This window comes from Musca autumnalis, unplaced genomic scaffold, assembly GCF_047663935.1.
Source record: "Musca autumnalis isolate F117 unplaced genomic scaffold, ASM4766393v1 scaffold_4, whole genome shotgun sequence".
Lineage (NCBI taxonomy): Eukaryota > Metazoa > Arthropoda > Insecta > Diptera > Muscidae > Musca > Musca autumnalis.
Window position 1 is genome coordinate 88,978,097 of NW_027411977.1, and position 21,466 is coordinate 88,999,562.

General features: G+C 34.3%; 1 protein-coding gene across 3 annotated transcripts in view; it reads left to right on the top strand.

Moving 5' to 3' along the window:
* Snmp2 (Sensory neuron membrane protein 2) overlaps window positions 1-21,466 on the top strand; it is a 176,946-nt gene that overhangs the window by 48,243 nt on the left and 107,237 nt on the right. The window contains exons 2-4 of one of the 3 annotated variants that reach the window (XM_073980270.1): window positions 15,674-15,831; window positions 15,898-16,045; window positions 16,261-16,398. In XM_073980270.1, coding sequence (XP_073836371.1) covers window positions 15,674-15,831; window positions 15,898-16,045; window positions 16,261-16,398 — 444 coding nt within the window. The remainder of the gene's footprint in view (window positions 1-15,673; window positions 15,832-15,897; window positions 16,046-16,260; window positions 16,399-21,466) is intronic. The other 2 variants (XM_073980268.1, XM_073980271.1) reach the window with 2 other exon arrangements.

Sequence of the window (21,466 nt, forward strand, 5' to 3'; positions counted from 1 at the left end):
GCTTATGTTGCTTTTTTTATCACAACATCTAAATATCACCCCATTTCTCCGCAATTTAATACACAAATTATGAAAAACAAAAATCTCACTCTTCATTAACATTTAAGATCTATAAATGCATACATATATTGTAATAATTTTATTAGTCAGAAACACACTTTCAAGCTATTTCAATATGGACTCTGAAAATGTCATTCCTGTAAACATCAAGGACTCCAACCTCTTAATGTACATAAGAGAGTCGAAGGACATCGAAGCAGACAAATATTTGCTAAGAATAGCGGATGATATTCAGGCGGAATTCTATATAACACATGGTTTGAAAACGGACAGAAACAGAATCCTTAAGCTTTTAAAAAAGGATGGAGAAAATCACAAATGTCAATAATAATTGAATTTAAATGATTATTAATAAATAAGAAATAAACAAATATTTTTGTTGCATATTTCTGGGGGAAGAGAATGCAATGGTTTATGTCTAATTTCCATCTTCTTATCTATAATTTTGTCCCTGTGTTAAGCAAAAATATGGCAACACTATACACAGTCACTATTTCGTGCTACAGCTCGATTTTCGTTTCAACAACTTATTAATATAGCTCACCCTATCCCTAATTTGGTTCAACAGCTCTCTCTTAGTGTTCAACCACTTCATATTATAACGCAACAGCTCCCTAATCTTACTCAACAGATCCCTCAAACCTCTTCACTTTAAACCGAACCTATTCATACAAGGAACACATTTTGATATTTCTCAAATATACCATTTGGTTCAAATTTATGAAAGTTAAAAAAATTACAAAGCGTACAGATATGATATTTTCAAGAATATTTATTTCAAGCAAATAAATATTAGTATACCTCACTCAAATTGAAAATTCGAAGGAAAAGAAACTTAAACAATGCCATCTAGGGGTTGAGCTATCGATACCTAAATTATTACGAAGATATTATAAATGCTGACTTGTGTACATAACTGTACCATATTACTCATTAAAACAAAAAAATGAAATAAAAAACAATGATATTCAGAAGACCATAGATTGCATTTATTTCGTAATCGCAATGTACACATTTGATATAATATAAAATATGATTAATATATAATATCTGCCTCTCGTAGTTCTTCAATTATAGAGACCATCTCATTTGTATGATCATATTTTCCACTTTGATTTGATTCCACCAACCGCTTTAGTCGTTCAACAAGAACATTGGGATCGTTCCAATATACATATTGAGGTTTTTCGGAATTTACTCTCATTAGGCCTTTACCAGTGTGAGTACCATCGATTATCTTCTTTATTATATTGGTGTATTTATATCCTTTGTTAGATTTCACTCGTTCATTATGGCTGTAGTTTACTTTATGTGCATTGGAGTTGAGTAAAATTTTCTTATATATCTCCAACTCTGATTCATCGTAGTTTTTGGGTTTTTGATGAAATAGAAGTTCAAATAAGCCTGGTGTGAGCGCCCAATTCTGGTTTCCTACGACAATTTTCTCATTATTTATATGTAAAGGTTTATCACCAAATTTCCATTCCCCATTAACATCTGTATGTGGACCGTATACAGTGTCCAGATTATTATTGATTTTCAATTGAAGAAGATTGTTTTCATAATCATAATCATCATGATCAGAATAAAAAGATTCTTCTCCACCCTCATCGTTGCTTGACTCATCTTGATTATTATCTTCTTTGTACTCTTCATCGTTTGCAGTGATTTCGTTTTTAAAATCTTCCTTATATCTCTTGATACTGGAAAACGATGATTTCCCATACTCGGGTATATTTTCTGTTTTAGGAATGTATTTGGATGCATTCTCACTTGTTGTTTTAACTAATTTGTTTAACTCTTCTGTTATAGGTTTGAAGGTATTTTCCAATTGCGTTGTTCTTGCTTGTTCTCCCCTTTTGATGTTTTGAAATTTTCTTTTCAAAACATTGCGGGATTGAACCAATCGTTTCAACATTTCTTCGTCCATAGTTAGAGTTCTACTGTTAAATGTGGGACATTGTCACAATATAAATAGTGTATCCCTTGATCTAAGCCCAACCTAACCTGAATCCAACCTAACCCGAACCCAACCTAACCCGAACCTAACCTAACCCGAACCCAACCTAACCCGAACCTAACCCGAACCCAACCTAACCCAAACCCAACCTAACGCGAACCCAACCTAACCGGAACCCAAGCCAACCTAACCTGAAACCAACCTAACCCGAACCCAACTCAACAGCTTATACATTTGTTCAATCTTTAATATTTTATAACTTTGCTTAGACGGTCATAATTGCATGATTAACAGTAGTAGATTATTAAAACTTACAGTCCCACAGATGTGTATTCACCTTTTCTATTGTTTATTATCCCAGAATAAAGATATATTTTTGTAGACAAACAATATTATTCATTTATTTAAATGTCAACATTTTTCAAGAAGAAACAAATGCAGAAGTAAACAAAGAGTGGTGCTATAGGCACCTCTAATATACATATCAAAAGCTTGAGTGTCGTCGGCTAAACTATAAACCATGGATCATTTTCATCCAATGCCCATACGTTTTGTGCTTCTGGTATATGCGGATAATCTTCTTCTGAGTTCTCCAAAGATTGGTTTGTTCGGGTTTCGTTCTCCTTTCCTTCATTCTTTCCTTTCCTGATTCTTTGAACACTGTATGTATGTATATACATATATGCATATATTTTGTCGTCTTGAACTTGAAAAGGAATATATTTTTAATATAGAAAATGCTGAGCATATTTAATGTAAACAAATAAAGTGTTTAAAAGCGAAGGAAGTTTTAGAAAAATTATTCAGTTTCTAAAAATTATCGTACGTGTATCTCATCATCTTAAAAGTACAAAATATGTCAGTGCCAGTTTCAAAGGACGATTCAATCTTCCGTTTGCAACAACAGCATTTACTCCAGGACAGCATCGGTGACGCATACTTAAGTAGAGTAATGGAGAACTATGAATTTACATCCATGTTGCGGAACAATTTTTTAAACGATATTGCTGGAGATCAATACTGCATACATGTAATTATGAGTTACGAGTTAGAAATTTTGAGAAAGGGTCTCCCGGAGAAGCCTAAAATCCTGAAGGTAGAGGAATTGCCGACTGTATCACCATTGATTTTAAGCGATATTGACAGCTATATAAAAGAACATCTAAACGCACTTCTAAACATAGTTTGTAGAGTAGAGGATAACAATATAAATAGCTTTTTAATAAAGTTTTTAAACACTTATAAATAAAATCAATTTCGAAAATAAGTATAATCTCTTCTTTTTTTTTAATGGGGGGAAGGTTGGGTTGGGTGGAAGGGTTGCGAAATCCATGTTTAATCGTGTTACAATTTTAGTATAAAAAGCCCATACTTTTAAATACGATTCACAGTTTAAACGTTATTAACAAAAGTAGGAAGCATTGTTCTGCGACCATTCGATTGAAGCAATGATCATTGTTGAGGCATTATTATGTATGACCATCAACTTGATGTTGTTATATGTTTACATTAAAACAAATGAAGGAATCATTGAACTTTCATTCAGTATTACTCAATATCCAATTTGTTATTATTATGGATTATTGGACCTTTTTTAAAGATATGAAATGCGGCTGGAACATCAAATAGAAGCAAAAGTATGCTTCAACTTGACCTTGAAATAACATTTGAAAATATGCTTATGTTGCTTTTCATCACAACATCTAAATGTCACCCCATTTCTCTGCAATTTAATACACAAATTATGAAAAACATAAATCTCACTCTTCATTAAAATTTTCGATCTATAAATGCACACCTATATTATAATAATTTTATTAGTCAGAAACATACTTTCAAACTGTTACAATATGGATTCTCAATATATACTTCCTGAAATCTTCAAGGAAAGCACATTAAGGGAGTCGAAGGATATCGAAGCAGACAAATATTTGTTAAGAATAACGGATGAAATTCAGGCGGAATTCTATATAACACATGGTTTGAAAACGGACAGAAACAGAATCCTTAAGCTTTTAATAAGGTTGGAGAAAATCACAAATGCCAATAATAATTGAATTTAAATGATTATTAATAAATAAGAAACAAACAAATATATTTGTTGCATATTTTTTTTTTTTGGGGAAGAGAATGCAATGGTTTATGTATAATTGTCATCTTCTAATCTAAAATTTTGTCCCTGTGTTTAGAGAAAATGTGATAACACTATACACAGTTACTATTTCGTGCCACAGCTCGCTTTTCGCTTCAACAAATTCTTATTATAGCTCACCCTATCCCTAATTTGGTTCAACAGCTCTCTCTTAGAGTTAAACAGCTTCATATTATAACTTAAGAGCTCCCTAATCTTATTCAACAGTTTCGTACTCAGCCCTCTTCACTTAAGATCGAACCTCTTAATACAAGGAGCACATTTTGATAGTTATCAAACATACCATTTGCTTCAAATTTATGAAAGTTAAAAAAAAAGCAAACAAATAAATATTAGTATACCTCACTCAAATTGAAAATTCGAAGGAAAAGAAACTTAAACAATGCCATCTAGGGGTTGAGCTATCGATACCTAAATTATTACGAAGATATTATAAATGCTGACTTGTGTACATAACTGTACCATATTATTCATTAAAACAAAAAATGAAATAAAAAACAATGATTTTCAGAAGACCATAGATTGCTTTTATTATATAAAACCCTATATGTATATATAGTTTTGTCGTCTTGGACAGTCATTTCATTTGATGTATTCCTTTTATATTTAATATAAACATTAAACCCCTATAAAAGTTGGGTTAGACTCGGAAACTATATTCAGTTTTCAAAATTCCTTTAAAGGAGTGAGACATTTCATCAAGAAAAGTAAGAAACCTAAAAATGGTCAGTAATATCAACAGAGAGCTAGGAGTTGAGTTCGAGAATGAAACAGAGTTCGAAAAGATTTGTTGCAATATGTTAGACCATTACGAGGCAACACAAAATACACCACAACAAATTGAATTATTTGAAATGGACTATGAGTTCGAGGCTGCTTGCGTAAAAGCTGTAAATGAATTCGAGGCAAAGTATAATGAGTCTCTGCTAGTGGAAGCCGATGCTGAAGGAAAGGAGAACGAAACCCGAACAAACCAATCTTTGGAGAACTCAGAAGAAGATTATCCGCATATACCAGAAGCACAAAACGTATGGGCATTGGATGAAAATGATCCATGGTTTATAGTTTAGCCGACGACACTCAAGCTTTTGATATGTATATTAGAGGTGCCTATAGCACCACTCTTTGTTTACTTCTGCATTTGTTTCTTCTTGAAAAATGTTGACATTTAAATAAATGAATAATATTGTTTGTCTACAAAAATATATCTTTATTCTGGGATAATAAACAATAGAAAAGGTGAATACACATCTGTGGGACTGTAAGTTTTAATAATCTACTACTGTTAATCATGCAATTATGACCGTCTAAGCAAAGTTATAAAATATTAAAGATTGAACAAATGTATAAGCTGTTGAGTTGGGTTCGGGTTAGGTTGGTTTCAGGTTAGGTTGGCTTGGGTTCCGGTTAGGTTGGGTTCGGGTTAGGTTGGGTTCGCGTTAGGTTGGGTTTGGGTTAGGTTGGGTTCGGGTTAGGTTCGGGTTAGGTTGGGTTCGGGTTAGGTTAGGTTCGGGTTAGGTTGGGTTCGGGTTAGGTTGGATTCAGGTTAGGTTGGGCTTAGATCAAGGGATACACTATTTATATTGTGACAATGTCCCACATTTAACAGTAGAACTCTAACTATGGACGAAGAAATGTTGAAACGATTGGTTCAATCCCGCAATGTTTTGAAAAGAAAATTTCAAAACATCAAAAGGGGAGAACAAGCAAGAACAACGCAATTGGAAAATACCTTCAAACCTATAACAGAAGAGTTAAACAAATTAGTTAAAACAACAAGTGAGAATGCATCCAAATACATTCCTAAAACAGAAAATATACCCGAGTATGGGAAATCATCGTTTTCCAGTATCAAGAGATATAAGGAAGATTTTAAAAACGAAATCACTGCAAACGATGAAGAGTACAAAGAAGATAATAATCAAGATGAGTCAAGCAACGATGAGGGTGGAGAAGAATCTTTTTATTCTGATCATGATGATTATGATTATGAAAACAATCTTCTTCAATTGAAAATCAATAATAATCTGGACACTGTATACGGTCCACATACAGATGTTAATGGGGAATGGAAATTTGGTGATAAACCTTTACATATAAATAATGAGAAAATTGTCGTAGGAAACCAGAATTGGGCGCTCACACCAGGCTTATTTGAACTTCTATTTCATCAAAAACCCAAAAACTACTATGAATCAGAGTTGGAGATATATAAGAAAATTTTACTCAACTCCAATGCACATAAAGTAAACTACAGCCATAATGAACGAGTGAAATCTAACAAAGGATATAAATACACCAATATAATAAAGAAGATAATCGATGGTACTCACACTGGTAAAGGCCTAATGAGAGTAAATTCCGAAAAACCTCAATATGTATATTGGAACGATCCCAATGTTCTTGTTGAACGACTAAAGCGGTTGGTGGAATCAAATCAAAGTGGAAAATATGATCATACAAATGAGATGGTCTCTATAATTGAAGAACTACGAGAGGCAGATATTATATATTAATCATATTTTATATTATATCAAATGTGTACATTGCGATTACGAAATAAATGCAATCTATGGTCTTCTGAATATCATTGTTTTTTATTTCATTTTTTTGTTTTAATGAGTAATATGGTACAGTTATGTACACAAGTCAGCATTTATAATATCTTCGTAATAATTTAGGTATCGATAGCTCAACCCCTAGATGGCATTGTTTAAGTTTCTTTTCCTTCGAATTTTCAATTTGAGTGAGGTATACTAATATTTATTTGCTTGAAATAAATATTCTTGAAAATATCATATCTGTACGCTTTGTAATTTTTTTAACTTTCATAAATTTGAACCAAATGGTATATTTGAGAAATATCAAAATGTGTTCCTTGTATGAATAGGTTCGGTTTAAAGTGAAGAGGTTTGAGGGATCTGTTGAGTAAGATTAGGGAGCTGTTGCGTTATAATATGAAGTGGTTGAACACTAAGAGAGAGCTGTTGAACCAAATTAGGGATAGGGTGAGCTATATTAATAAGTTGTTGAAACGAAAATCGAGCTGTAGCACGAAATAGTGACTGTGTATAGTGTTGCCATATTTTTGCTTAACACAGGGACAAAATTATAGATAAGAAGATGGAAATTAGACATAAACCATTGCATTCTCTTCCCCCAGAAATATGCAACAAAAATATTTGTTTATTTCTTATTTATTAATAATCATTTAAATTCAATTATTATTGACATTTGTGATTTTCTCCATCCTTTTTTAAAAGCTTAAGGATTCTGTTTCTGTCCGTTTTCAAACCATGTGTTATATAGAATTCCGCCTGAATATCATCCGCTATTCTTAGCAAATATTTGTCTGCTTCGATGTCCTTCGACTCTCTTATGTACATTAAGAGGTTGGAGTCCTTGATGTTTACAGGAATGACATTTTCAGAGTCCATATTGAAATAGCTTGAAAGTGTGTTTCTGACTAATAAAATTATTACAATATATGTATGCATTTATAGATCTTAAATGTTAATGAAGAGTGAGATTTTTGTTTTTCATAATTTGTGTATTAAATTGCGGAGAAATGGGGTGATATTTAGATGTTGTGATAAAAAAGCAACATAAGCATATTTTCAAATTTTATTTCAAGGTCAAGTTGAAGCATACTTTTGCCTCTATTTGATGTTCCAGCCACATTTCCTATCTTTGAAAAAGGTCCAATAATCCATAATAATAACAAAATTGGATATTGAGTAATACTGAATGAAAAATCAATGATTCCTTCTTTTGTTTTAATGTAAACATATAACAACATAAAGTTGATGGTCATACATAATAATGACTCAACAATGATCATTGCTTCAATCGAATAGTCGCAGAACAATGCTTAAACAAAGCTTAAAGCAAATTCTATTCTTTCCCTGCATTCCCCCTTCAAATCCCTTAATCATAATGTAACCAGTGTTGCAGCATAATTCCATACTTTCCTTATAACTGTAAAGAATAAAACATACACACGCACCCACATTTGTATATTCCAATAACCCGAATCTTAATTTGACTTCCAAAACAAACATATCTAAAAAATCTAACGAATTCATGTGGAGCATTAATGTCATACATTCTTCACAACTGCAAAGATCCACTTATATCCAAATCACCCCTACAATTCCATATTCAAGTCTTTGACGATTCCTAGTTTGACTTTTGAAATAAACAAATCGAAAAGAACATGAATTTCACAATATTGTGGAATTCATTAAGCATACATATGTTAAGCCAACTAAAAGTTCTTGTCGATTTCTTATTTGTAAAGATTGATTTCTTTTTTTCGCTATTCCCTTTTCCCCCTTCACTCTCCTAAAATAAACCTATCTTCACTTTTCCATACACAGAGGTAAGGAAATCAACGTCATAATCTAAACATATCATTTGTACACATTGGTTCCCCTTTCCCCCTTAACTTCCCTAATCATATTTGCATTCATATTCAAATCCATTGACAAGATCAATTTGAAGCAACCAAAAATTCAATCCATCCTTCAATTAAATATTAAGATCAAACAATAACAAACAAATCGAGAAGAGAATCGAATTCATATTCAAACACAGCAGATAGCCCCAGGCACTTGTCGCCTTTTGCTTTCGTTAAAGGCGACAATTACGCCTGCTGATTTAAAGGAATGGAAAAAAACCAAACGACATACACACAAACATAAAATAAAGCGATCATGGCTGCTGATCCAATGCAAAGCAAAGGAATCATACGGCATACACACAAACATACATATAAACTGATTGCCTCAACAATGGTCACTGCTTCAATCGAAGGGCAATATTCATACAAACATATGGTTAATGCTCTAGCTAATCTTAAAGCATTCGATGCTTGCTTCCCCTTTCAACCTCTTACTCATAACAAATTGCTAGAACTTAATACCAATACATTCCTCATAACTGCAAAGAATCAAACATACACACGCACCCACATATGCTTTAATATCCCAAACCATCCCTTCAATCCAATATTCAAGTTTTTGCTAATTCTTTACTTGACTTCTGAAATAAAAAAAATCGAAAAGATCCAAATGAATTCATTTGGATCGTTTCGATTTATGCGCTCAAAGAAATTCTTTTTGAGTACAGTTTCATTCATTTTTTATTTAAACCCAACTGATGACGTCATTTATTTCATAACATTAGGAAATTAGATCAATGAACTGTCAAACGGACGGAGAGACGGACGGACAAACAGGACCACCCACGTTGATCATGGATACGATTCAGCATGCTTACGGATATACGGAATTCCAAAAATTTCCCACGGTCACACATGCATACATATTTTTCCAGTGTACCACCACAAACGCTATGCCTCAACAATGGTCATCGATTTCTCATTTGTACACATTCGTTCCCCTTTCCCCCTTAACTCCCCTAATCATATTTGCATACATATCCAAATCCATAGCAAAGATCAATTTGAAGCAACCAAAAATTCAATCCACCCTTCAATTAAATTTTAAAGACTTTGTCGCCTTCATCGAATAATAATAATAAACAAATCGAGAAGATCGGTCGAATTCATATTCAAACACACAGCAAATACTCAGTACACTTGTCCTCTGACTTAAAGTAAAGCAAAAGAACCAAACGACATACACACAAACATACAATAAAGCTATCGTGGCTGCTGATCCAATGCCAAGCAAAAGAACCAAACGACATACACACAAACATATAATAAACACAATGCCTCAACAATGGTCAATGCTTCATAATTAGATCAATCAACAGACAGACGGACAAACGAGACCACCCACATTGATCATGGACACGATCCAGCATGCTTACGGACGGACAAACGAAGCCACCCACGTTGATAGTGGACATGCTTCCCCCCAGCATAAGGAATTCCAAGAATTTCCCACGGTCACCCCATCTCATGGTATGCTGTTTGTTTACTTTATAAATGAGTCTGCGACCCTTTTTACCCCATTTGTTTACTTAAGATATGTAATATGATACTTTTAATTACTATATGACTTGTAATTTGAGTTTTTTAATTGGTTTTGAATCCTTTCCTATATTCTACTAATGGTATCACCTCTTCAGCATTCTTTTCAATTCCGTTTTTATCAACTATGATACTCATCGTATAAAATAAATATTATATTAATATTTCCTATAAGAATTCTTGTCGAAAGCGTTTTTAAATGTATTATCTTATTGTAAATTATTGTGTTGTTTGTTTCAAAATATGTGGAATATTTAATACAAAATACTTTTTTTTAATTCTGATCAAGATAATTTCATCCATATAAAAATTCTACAAACTGACGTGTCAATAAATTATAATGTGTTTTTATACATCCACTGTTTCGAATGCTAATAATTTTTTGTTCTAAATGAACAAACACAAACAAGCACAGAAAAACAAATAATGAATGGGTATAGTTGGATGGAGCGAACGAACCATGCATTATTCTTTACCATTACACCTCGGTAGTGGATTTTCATATGACAAATTGCTTAAACACTCACTGTGTCAAAAATATTCGGTTTTCAAATTTACCAATAATAACACCTCAGTATTTTAGAAGCCCATACCCAATAACCAAAAAACCAAATACATAAAATATTTTGGTCCTGTGGCAATTAAAAAATGTATATAACATGGATCCATGGCAACCCTATTAGCGAGAATAAAAAAGAAAACGGTGTTAACCCTGTTTTCTTTGCGATAAAAATGTTCAGTTTTTGTAAATTTTGTTAAATATTTCGCCAAAAGATAGGTCATTATTGAACTCTTTGTGCGTGTAAAAATATAATATTTTATATCAAATTATTAAAATTTAGCGCTAGGGAAAAAGGCTACCCTAGAAAAGAGAAAACTGGTTATATTTCATTATAAAAACGGCAGAAATAAAAGGAAATTTAGCTTCTTTTGGAATATTTAGTCGAATATAGTTGAAATCTTGCGCAAAAGTCGCGAATTTGCGAGCTTCATCTTGATTTCAACAGACGGACATGCTTATATCGACTTAGAATTTTACCCTGATCACAAATATACATAATTTGTAGGGTCTCCGATGGATATTTCGATGCGTTACAAACGGAATGACAAATCTAATTATACCCTACATATTATGTTGGAGGGTATAATTATATAGAAATCGGTAGAGAGTTTGATATATATAGTTTATCATATTCACAGTGGTCGGCCCCACCCGACTTTGATCCTTTTCTTACTAGTTTTATATAATCAAGTGTAATACTTAACAACGCTTATCTTATTTCTTCAACGAGTTAATTTTATGAATGGTACTGACTACCATAGTCACCATAGTCGTAGATGGATAATATTTACCACTAGAGAATATGACGTTCCAGTGAGGTTATCCGCATTTCTTTTGAAAAATTCAAGTTTTGACGACTCGAAGTGTTTAAAATGGAGCATTATCGTGACGAAATGTTCTCTACGGACATCCGGAAATGCTTCTTACTACTGGAAAAGCCTTTCTTAGAACTCTTTCCATGCGTACGACAACTTCAAAGGAGTTCTAAAAAGTCTTTTTCAGTAGTTAGAAGCATTTCCGTATTGAAAATTGTTACATGTTACGAAGCAGTTTTTCATTCCAGCCAGGCGACGCAAAGTGGTTCAGCAATCGATTTTTAATTTCTACACAAAGTGAGCTATTTAATCTTTCCGCAGGTACTAAATTTTAGTGAAATTCCAACTTTAGTGGAGTAGAACTTTTAGTTTCGACTTTGCTAAAAGATGCCTGAGAGTATTCCCTTTCAGCTCATATATACTTTTGTACCAGGCACGTTCCGTCCGTTAAACACTTTTTTAAATTTATTGAAATGGCGTGGGTAAAAATGTGTGCTTTTCTTAGACAAATGTACTCTTTCTAAATAAATGAATAGAGATGGGAAATGGATAAATACCCAAATGGTAAAATACGTAAATTGGGCACAAATGGGTAAATAACCATGGGTATAAACTACAGGAACTAAAAATTAGATGCGAAAACGCAGTGTTTTAGCAAATGTTAACTGACTATGACGTAGGGGATAAAGGATATCAAGGAACGCTCCTGACTGGATTTAACATGACAAAGCTCAAAAAGTTAACAACTTGGGTTTGGGCGTAGGGTTAGTAACCCTCCCCTAGAAAAAAGTAGCCTACTATGAAAAAACGAAAGGAAAGAATAACAAACCCCTCTAATTTTGACGACCCCCGAAAACGTTTTTAGAACCATGATCTGCGAATCTGCACCTGGAATGTTCGCTCTCTTTACAGAGAAGGTGCAGTTTACGCATTGACAGATGTACTTGAAAAGTTCAAGGCCGACATTGATGAGATACAGGAAATACGATGGATTCGGGAAAGCGTCACAACAACACCTAAAGGTGACGCACTGTATTATAGCTGCCATGACACAAAGCATGAGTTTGGTTGCGGATTTGTAGTTAGTCGGAAGTTAAAACATCTGGTCTCCAGCTTCACTCCAGTAAATGAAAGACTTGCTAAAATACGGATAAAAGCAACATTCTTCAACATTAGTTTTATTTGCGGTCATGCTCCCACTGAAGACAAGGACGAACAGACAAAAGATATATTCTATGAGCGCTTAGAAGAAGCATACGACCGTTGTCCTGCCCATGACATTAAAATTATTCTAGGCGATTTAAATGCAAACAACAGTTAGACACAGCATATTCCACTCAACTGGCCCAATTGCTTAATCAAAGCACTCCTCGTCCCGATAACATATCAGCACAATGGCAAAGTATAGCCCATTCCATGCAAACAGCAGCAAAATCCATACTTGGATACCAGAGACCTCCACCGAGGAATCCATGGAGCGTCGTGCTGCTGCCGAAGAGAAAAATGCGGCATTTAGGGCTACTCTACACACAGAGAAGAGATATTGCAGGAGCAATCATATTCTAAGAACAAAATAGTGTATTTTAAAAATCTGAAAAAAATATATTGTTGTATATTGTGTCATTATGGTTCCTGACACAAAATATATGGTTGAAACAACAACATAAATTTTCAGATTTTTAAAATACACTATTTTGTTCTTAAAATATTTTTGCTCCTACAATATCTCTTCTCTGCGTGTACAATCAGTAACAATGCGTAGCGCACGAGGGATGTATCGTGCGAAAAGGAGAGAGGGGAAACGTCTTTTCCGCAGGAAAAAGAGAGAAATGGAACAGAGAGAGAGTGAAAAAATCGAGGTGTACAGGAGCCAGAATGAAGTACGAAAGTTCTACCAAAGGGTGAAACATCAAACTGATGGCTTTGGTACAGGCACATCCTCCTGTAGAGACCAGCAAAGTAATTTGGTTACTGATACAGATAGTGTGTCCAGGATATGGAAAGAGCATTTTTCCAAACTGTTGGTGTCCAATAGTTGCGAAGACGACGAAGATACCACAGATCTACACAAGATGGTATTGAATGTACACCGTCCAGCCGAGATGAGGTAAAGTCAGCAATAAACCGGCTAAAGAATAACAAGGCAGCAGGAGCCGATGGCTTACCAGCCGAGCTGTTCAAAACTGGATGCGACACGCTGATAAGGTGTATGTATCAGTTAGTTAGCACCATCTGGCAGGAAGAACGCGTATCCGACGATTGGAACCTGAGTATCCTGTGTCCCGTCAACAAGAGAGGAGACAAGACTGTATGCTCTAACAATAGAGGCATAAGTCTTCTCCCTATTGCCTATAAGATAGTGTCAGGGATATTATGCGATCGAATAAAGCCTATGGTCAACAAAATAATTGGACCATACCAATGTGGCTTTAGACCTGGCAAGTCCACCATTGACCAGATATTTACCCTGCGGCAAATCCTGGAGAAGACCCAAGAGATGCAGATCGACACCTACCACCTTTTTATCGATTATAAAGCAGCCTTCGACAGCCCGCTGCGTTCAAAGGTATTCCAAGCCATGTCTGAATTTGGTATTCCCGCAAAGCTCATCCGGCATTGTAAAATGACTTTAACTGACACGAGGTCCTCAGTTAAAATAGGAAAGAACCTCCCCGAAGAGTTTGGTACCAAAAGAGGTTTCAGACAAGGAGACAGCCTTTCGTGCGACCTCTTCAACATCCTGCTAGAAATGGTTATACGAGAGGCAAACGTCAAAAGAAGTGGCACAATCTACACCAATAGCCACATGTTACTTGCTTATGCTGATGATATAGACATCATGGGCCGATCAGTAAAAGAAGTAACTGATACCTTTATAAAGGTCGAAGGAGAATCTGCTAAAGTGGGTCTGGCGGTAAACGGTGAGAAGACCAAGTTGATGGTGTCGACGCGCAATGCGTCCATTGAGCTCGGACCGACTGTGGAAGTTGGTTCCTATAATATTGAGGTAGTAAAAGACTTCGTCTACCTCGGCACCTCCGTAAACACAACAAACGACATCAGTTGTGAAATAAAAAGAAGAATTGTATTGGCCAACAGATGCTACTTTGGTTTAAGTAAGCAGTTTAAAAACAAAGCCACATCTCGTCAAACAAAAATAACGCTCTACAAAACACTGATACTATCCGTGCTGATGTATGGCTCCGAAGCCTGGGTACTTGCGCAAGCAGACATGGCAGTGCTTGGTGTGTTTGAGAGAAAAATTCTTCGAAAGATCTACGGACCAATCTGCGTTGACGATGAATATCGACGTCGCATGAACCACGAGCTGTATCTGCTATACAACGACATCAATATAGTTAAACGTATCGAGATGCAGCGATTGCGTTGGCTAGGCCATATCATAAGAATGAGCGATGATGAACCCGCTAAAAAGGCGTATGAATACATGCCACATGGCGGTGCACGCAGAATTGGCAGGCCAAGGAATAGATGGCGCAAACAAGTGGATGATGAGATGAAAAGGCGCGGTATTCCAGAGTGCAGAGCAACAAATAGAGAGGAATGGAGATCTCTTCTTAGTTCGGCCTATAGAACAAATGTTCTGTAATGGGCCAGCTAAGTAAGTAAGTAATAGAAGAAGTTATGAAACATTTAATGTACTTAAACCTCATATCGTAAAAGCCAATATTTTATTTTAACTGTAATTTAGTATCGGAACTAATTTCATTCACATTTATTGCCTGTAAATGTCATTTCAAATATGTATACGAGTATTTATTGAGTTACAAATTTTAATTTAAATACCATAATTTTCCATTGTTATTGAAGTACATATTGGAAGTGACATAAATTCACGATACATTTAAGAGGTGACTTAAAAACCATAAATTTTACGATACGACCCACGCATATGGATTATTGTATGAAAAATGATATCAATATAATACATGATTTAAACAAATATTATCTATTGTAAATTTCAAAGCAAGGAACGCAAAGGGCATTAAACGTGTTTCCTTATGAAAACGTAATCTAAGTGCATGGAAATTTAAGAGCTCCTATTGCTTATAGAAAACTCTTAAAAATCTTACTAAATTTCTATTTTTTTATTTCTTTTCAGAGCGTAATCATAACTGATGGTTCGGAACAATATAAACGCTTTATACAATTGCCACAACCATTGACCTTCAAAGTATATATTTTTAATGTCACCAATCCGATGAGGGTTCAGCAAGGTGCCACACCCATTGTTAGAGAGGTTGGACCCTATGTCTACAAGTAAGTAATTCTGATATTTATAACTACTTTTAAATAATACAACTTTATGCCACTTTTACTCTAAAGACAATATCGTCGGAAGCGTGTCAAACACTTTTCTAGAGATGGTTCGAAAATAACATTTACCCAAGATCAATTATATGTTTTCGATGAGGAAGCATCAGCCCCATATAAGGAAAGTGATCATATTGTCGCGTTAAATATGCACATGAATGTAAGTGGAAATCCTAAATGCTGTTTGATGGAATATAAAAAAGTTAAACAAAAGAACAGATTGTGATGAGTCCAAAAAACGATGGAAGACAATTATCCGAAACATATAATTGAATATTTTTCATTGATTGTTTCCCTGTTTTTTTGGAATTCTCACAATCTCATTTACACAAATATTTTCATTAATTTCCATTATTATTGTGAATTTTTCTCTAGGCATTTTTACAAGTATTCGAAAGAGAAATCACAGATATCTTACAGGGTTTTGCAAATCGTTTAAATCATCGTCTCAATCGAACACCGGGTGTTCGTGTTTTAAAACGTTTAATGGATCGAATTCGTGGGAAACGTAAAGTAATTTGTTATATTTACAATTGTTATTTCAATACTATTGCTAATTTCTTTCTGTTTTGTTTTTAATTTACCGAAACTAATTTCTTTTCTATCCTTAGTTCTCTTTTTTCACATTTTACGTAAACATATTTTATTCAAACGCTTCTACTAATCTCTATACAAAATGACTATAACTTACCAGTATTTTTGCAAATACATACATAGGTTTGTCTGCAAACATACATATGTACATATTATGAATGAAGCATAATAAGCTATTATTTATATTACCGTTTAGTGTGACAATTATATGAACCATAACAATACCATTAATGACAGATACTAGTTGAACTATCAGCTGTATTGTATTTTTTTGCTAACTAATAAGGGGTGTAGTTTGTTTTGTTTCGGTTGAGTTTTTGAATAATTACCTTTGTATGTAAATGATGTGTACATTGGGGTTATAACGTTTTTACAACCTCGTATTACATAAAATCTTAATTATAAAGTGAATCGATAAAAAACCTCCCACACAAAATGATTTTAAAAATTTTTTATCATCAATTTGGAAATTTTTTTGAATTTCGCTTGGCCTTATTCAATACTTAAATGAAATAAAACTTATTTTAGTTATTAATAGACAAAAGGTCACTCATTCGCGAAAATATTTTTGTTTTTTTTTTTTTATACTGGCAGACCCCGGTCCGCGTTGCTGATCCGTTGTAATGAGTTTTAATGACAACATCTTATGGACTTTATGCTTGAAAATTCAAAAATATTTATTTCCTATTTCACTTCTTCGTCCATTGTCAAACTGAGGAGTATTTTAAAAATGGTTAAGTCGAATTTTCCCGCTTATTGATTCTGTAAATATATCGTTTTTCTTGATCGAGGACGCAACCACCGTTGTCTCGAAAATTAATTTGCAAGCCGATGCACTCATGAGTTTAGCAAATATAGCGATTATAAAGAAATAATGTATTGAAAAGAGTGGGCGTTGTCATCAGTTTTCAAGATATAACATATTTAATAAAGTGGGCGTGGTCCGGTATTTTGGCTCCAAATATGTACCTAGGGTTCACACAACCCCAATGCCGCCCAAAATTTATGCTGAGACCGATATAATCATAAGTTTGGCTTAAACATATAGCGTTTAAAAGAAAGGCGTTGGGAAGGTACCCCAGCTTTTTCTGCAAATTTGATGGACATCGGTTCAGTAGTATTGGAGATATAACATTTAAAAAACAGACGTGGTCGGTTCTTCAGGCCCCAAAGAACTACCTAAATTGTAGTACTTTTTAAACCGATACATGCGTAATTTTTGCAAACATAGGGTTTTTTTTTAAATTTTGCATAGGGGAGGTACCCCACCCTCTCTGTAATTCAATAATATATGTAGCCTGTTTTCGGGGGCCATCCCTGTACATTCCCTGACAATTTTAGGAAAATAGCTTCAGTAGTTTTTACAGTAAAACTTTAAATTGAAAATTTAAGTTGAAATGAAAATTGAAAAAAGTGGGCGCGGTAAAATTTTCATTCCATAAAATCGTAAATTGGGTTATGACGGTATTTGATTTTTATTCATAAAGATATGACCTTTATTTTTATACCCTCAGCCTTTAGGCTAGAAAGGGTATATGGTAAATTTCAAATTTCTTTTGCAATTACATTGGAAGAAATGTTAAAAAAATTTTTCGAGCACATCCGCAATTTTTGGAACATAGATTAAGAAAAAAGTCGTGGTTTCAAATCTGTTCGCGTTCACAAAATTGGATGCTGCGCTCCAAAGTTATGGGGGGTTTTACTCCCTTATAAAGAAAAAATATTTAAAAATTCCATTTTTGCTGTAATAAGAAAATGTATATATAAAGCGTTAACAGCATTTAATATCTATCCGTAGATGCCTAAATATTTACTAAATGCATTTCTATTTTCGCGGAAAATCAAGAAATACTGAAAAAAATCTTGGAGTAAATTTAATTTATTCTAATTTAAAGTCCAAATAAAACTCGAAAAAATAAATTAAAAATATGTACAGATTCTAGACAACGCGTAGAAAAATATGAGACCAAAATTTTAAAGATAGGATTTATAACTGCCATATTACAGCAACAACAAAAGACGAAAACTTATTGTTGGAATATTATTTCAAAAATATATTTTTTTATTTAATACGAAAAATAGAAAAAACATTTTTGGGAGTTATTCTACTATTTCGCTAAATTTCGATGCAAGGACTGACGGACTTCGCTGAAACTTCTTCAGGGAAAATGCGATGACGAACCCGAAAGTGTATTTGCTTACTTTGATAAACAATAGGATTATGAAATAGAAAGTAATATTGCAATTACAACCAAAGAAAAAACATAAAAGTTAAAAACGTATAATTCGCGAATTCGTTAAAATCAGTTAAGGCGCCTGCGCTTTTCATATACAGCGAGTGCATCTCTATCAATATGTAGCGATTTTTCCACTTTTCATTCAGCGGCCAAAGTGTGCCGTCAGCTACATCTTACTGTTCAAAAAACCTTTATGTGGGTTAAAATTACGAGATGTACATAAGATTATAAGGCGCATCCGATTTCAGTGACCGCCTATAAAAAATACGTCATTATAACAAATTTTAAACAAATTCGTCAAGAACCGTGGATGTGCTACCAAATTCTATTTTATATGAAATACGAATATTACTCCAGAATCTCGGTAATTTATGCCACACGGTTTTGGAAAATAATATCATCGCGTATAAAGGATTCCATTTATGTAAAAATAACCAAAGAAAATCGCGGTTCAATGCGCGGAATCATCAAAATATAATTTTGCAGAATTTCCTACTTCCAAGGTGTCTATAACCGCCGTTTTAGTGGATGGATTTGAAAGCGGAAGGGTTCATTAGATCCGGCGCGTAAAAAAACTAAAATCACGCGGGGTACAAGGGTTCCTAAGTCACAGTTGTACATTTTGAAGCCAAAAAATAGGTTTTTAAAGAAAATGTACGCACCAAAATTTCGACTTTGGGCTCCTATTACTAGGGAGCTGTATGAAGCACATTCATGAGATATACATCAATCGACGTGGAATCACGAGTTCTACAATCCAATAAATAGTTTGGGTAATTATCTGGTTGCGCCCTCCAATTATAACAAAAATTCAAAAACCCAGATTTCAAAACATCAAAATGTCAGCATCGATTTTAGTGGGATGCAGTGTATATATCGAAAAGACATACATTAGAACCATGCTGCCCGAGGGGTATTCTTCAATTCTTTCTTTGAGCTCAGGTCTAAATTTTCCTTGGTTTGACCAGAATTCAAGAAAGAACACAAAAAACCTTGTAAACTTCAACACATTTTTACCCATTTTCTAATATTACCACCAACACTGCTTCCACATAAATTATTTGTTATGGTCCATATTATGAGATCGTGGCTAAAACACTTCAATTAATATAAATATATTCATATTTTATAAAATATATTAACAGTTCGCGACTTATTAAATGGTGAACCTCAACTTCAACGATTGTAAAACATTTTTGAATATTACCATATACACCTTTATATGGGCAAAATGCGCCTCATCAAAATAATGGTTTTAGACCCCAAGTATGTTTGGACGAAATGTGTTTCAGACAATTTGGAGTCGATTTAGCAATGTCCGTCCGTCTATCTGTCTGGGTGGTGCGCACGATAACTCTCAAACGGATGAGCCGATTTGGTCCAAAATTTGGCTATCGTAATATTTTGTCCAAACTTAGTTTAATTTCGAAGATAGGCCATATCGGACTCCCCCACAAACGTTCGAAAATGTTCGAAAAATTTGTGCGCACGAGAACTCTTGAAGCGAGTAACCGATTGGGTCTATACTTTGCACATCGTGAAATGTGTACCAGACCTAGATAAGGTTTCAATATGGACCCAATCGGTCCACTCTTTCGGGTAACTTCGGAAAAGTTCAGTTTAGGGCCTGCTCTCGAATCGCTTTGATTTTTGATATTCACTACCGCCCATACGACGGTACAAGTTTCATCAGGGGCAAGTGGGCAAGTCCATACTTCCTGAGAAAATAGCCTGAAAGGTGCAAAAAAAACCCTATGACACCGTGTGTAGTGGTTGGAGCGTAAGATAACTCTCGAACGGATATGACGTTTCGGTCCAAAATGTGGCCTTCGTAATATTTTGTGCAAACTCAGTTTAAGTTCGAAGATAAGCCATATCGGTCCACTCCATAAAAGTTCAAAAATGTTCGGAAAAATTGTGCGTACGATAACTCTTGATGGGAGTGACAGATTTGGGGCATACTTTACACATCCTAATATATCTACCAGGTATAGGTCAGGTTCGAATATGGACTATATTTGTCCACTCCGTCGGGTACCTCCCACACATACTTTTGTTGAAGCAACTTGCATTCGCTGCCTCAATTACGACAGAAAAAAGCCCCAATGGTTGTAAAAACCACCTATGGCACCATACGAGTATGTAGTGACTGGAGATCTCGAACCGAATAGTTCGTTCGTCCACACTTTGGATATCGTAATATTTCTTCGAATATTAGATGAAAATCGGTTTCGTAGTTTTGTAGATGTAAAATATTCTAAAAAGTGGGCGTAGTCAAGTCTTTGGGTCGGATACACAACCACAATTGTCTCGCAAATTTATTTCCGAAACCGATACATTCGTAATTATTTAAATATACCATTTTTAAAAAATAGGGTATAGGAGAAGTATCCCGCGATCTTTGAAACTAAATTTGTAGCCTATTTTCACCGTTGAGAGTAAAAGTGGTTGTGGTCAAATGTTTTTTTGCAGAAAAACCTAAGTTGGCTTATGACGAACATTTCCAAAAAAGAATTATCCAAATCGGTCCAGCTGTTCTCACTTCATGTCATTACCAACGAACGACATTTGATTTTATATTTATATGGATATAGCATTTTTAAATAAATAGGGTATAGGGAAATTATCCCGCACCTTCCGATATTCAACAAAATTTGTAGTCCATTTTAACAGTGGGCCATCCCTGTACATTCCCTGACAATTTCAGAAAAATCATGGCTGTAATTTTTTAGAAAAGATAAAAATTAGAA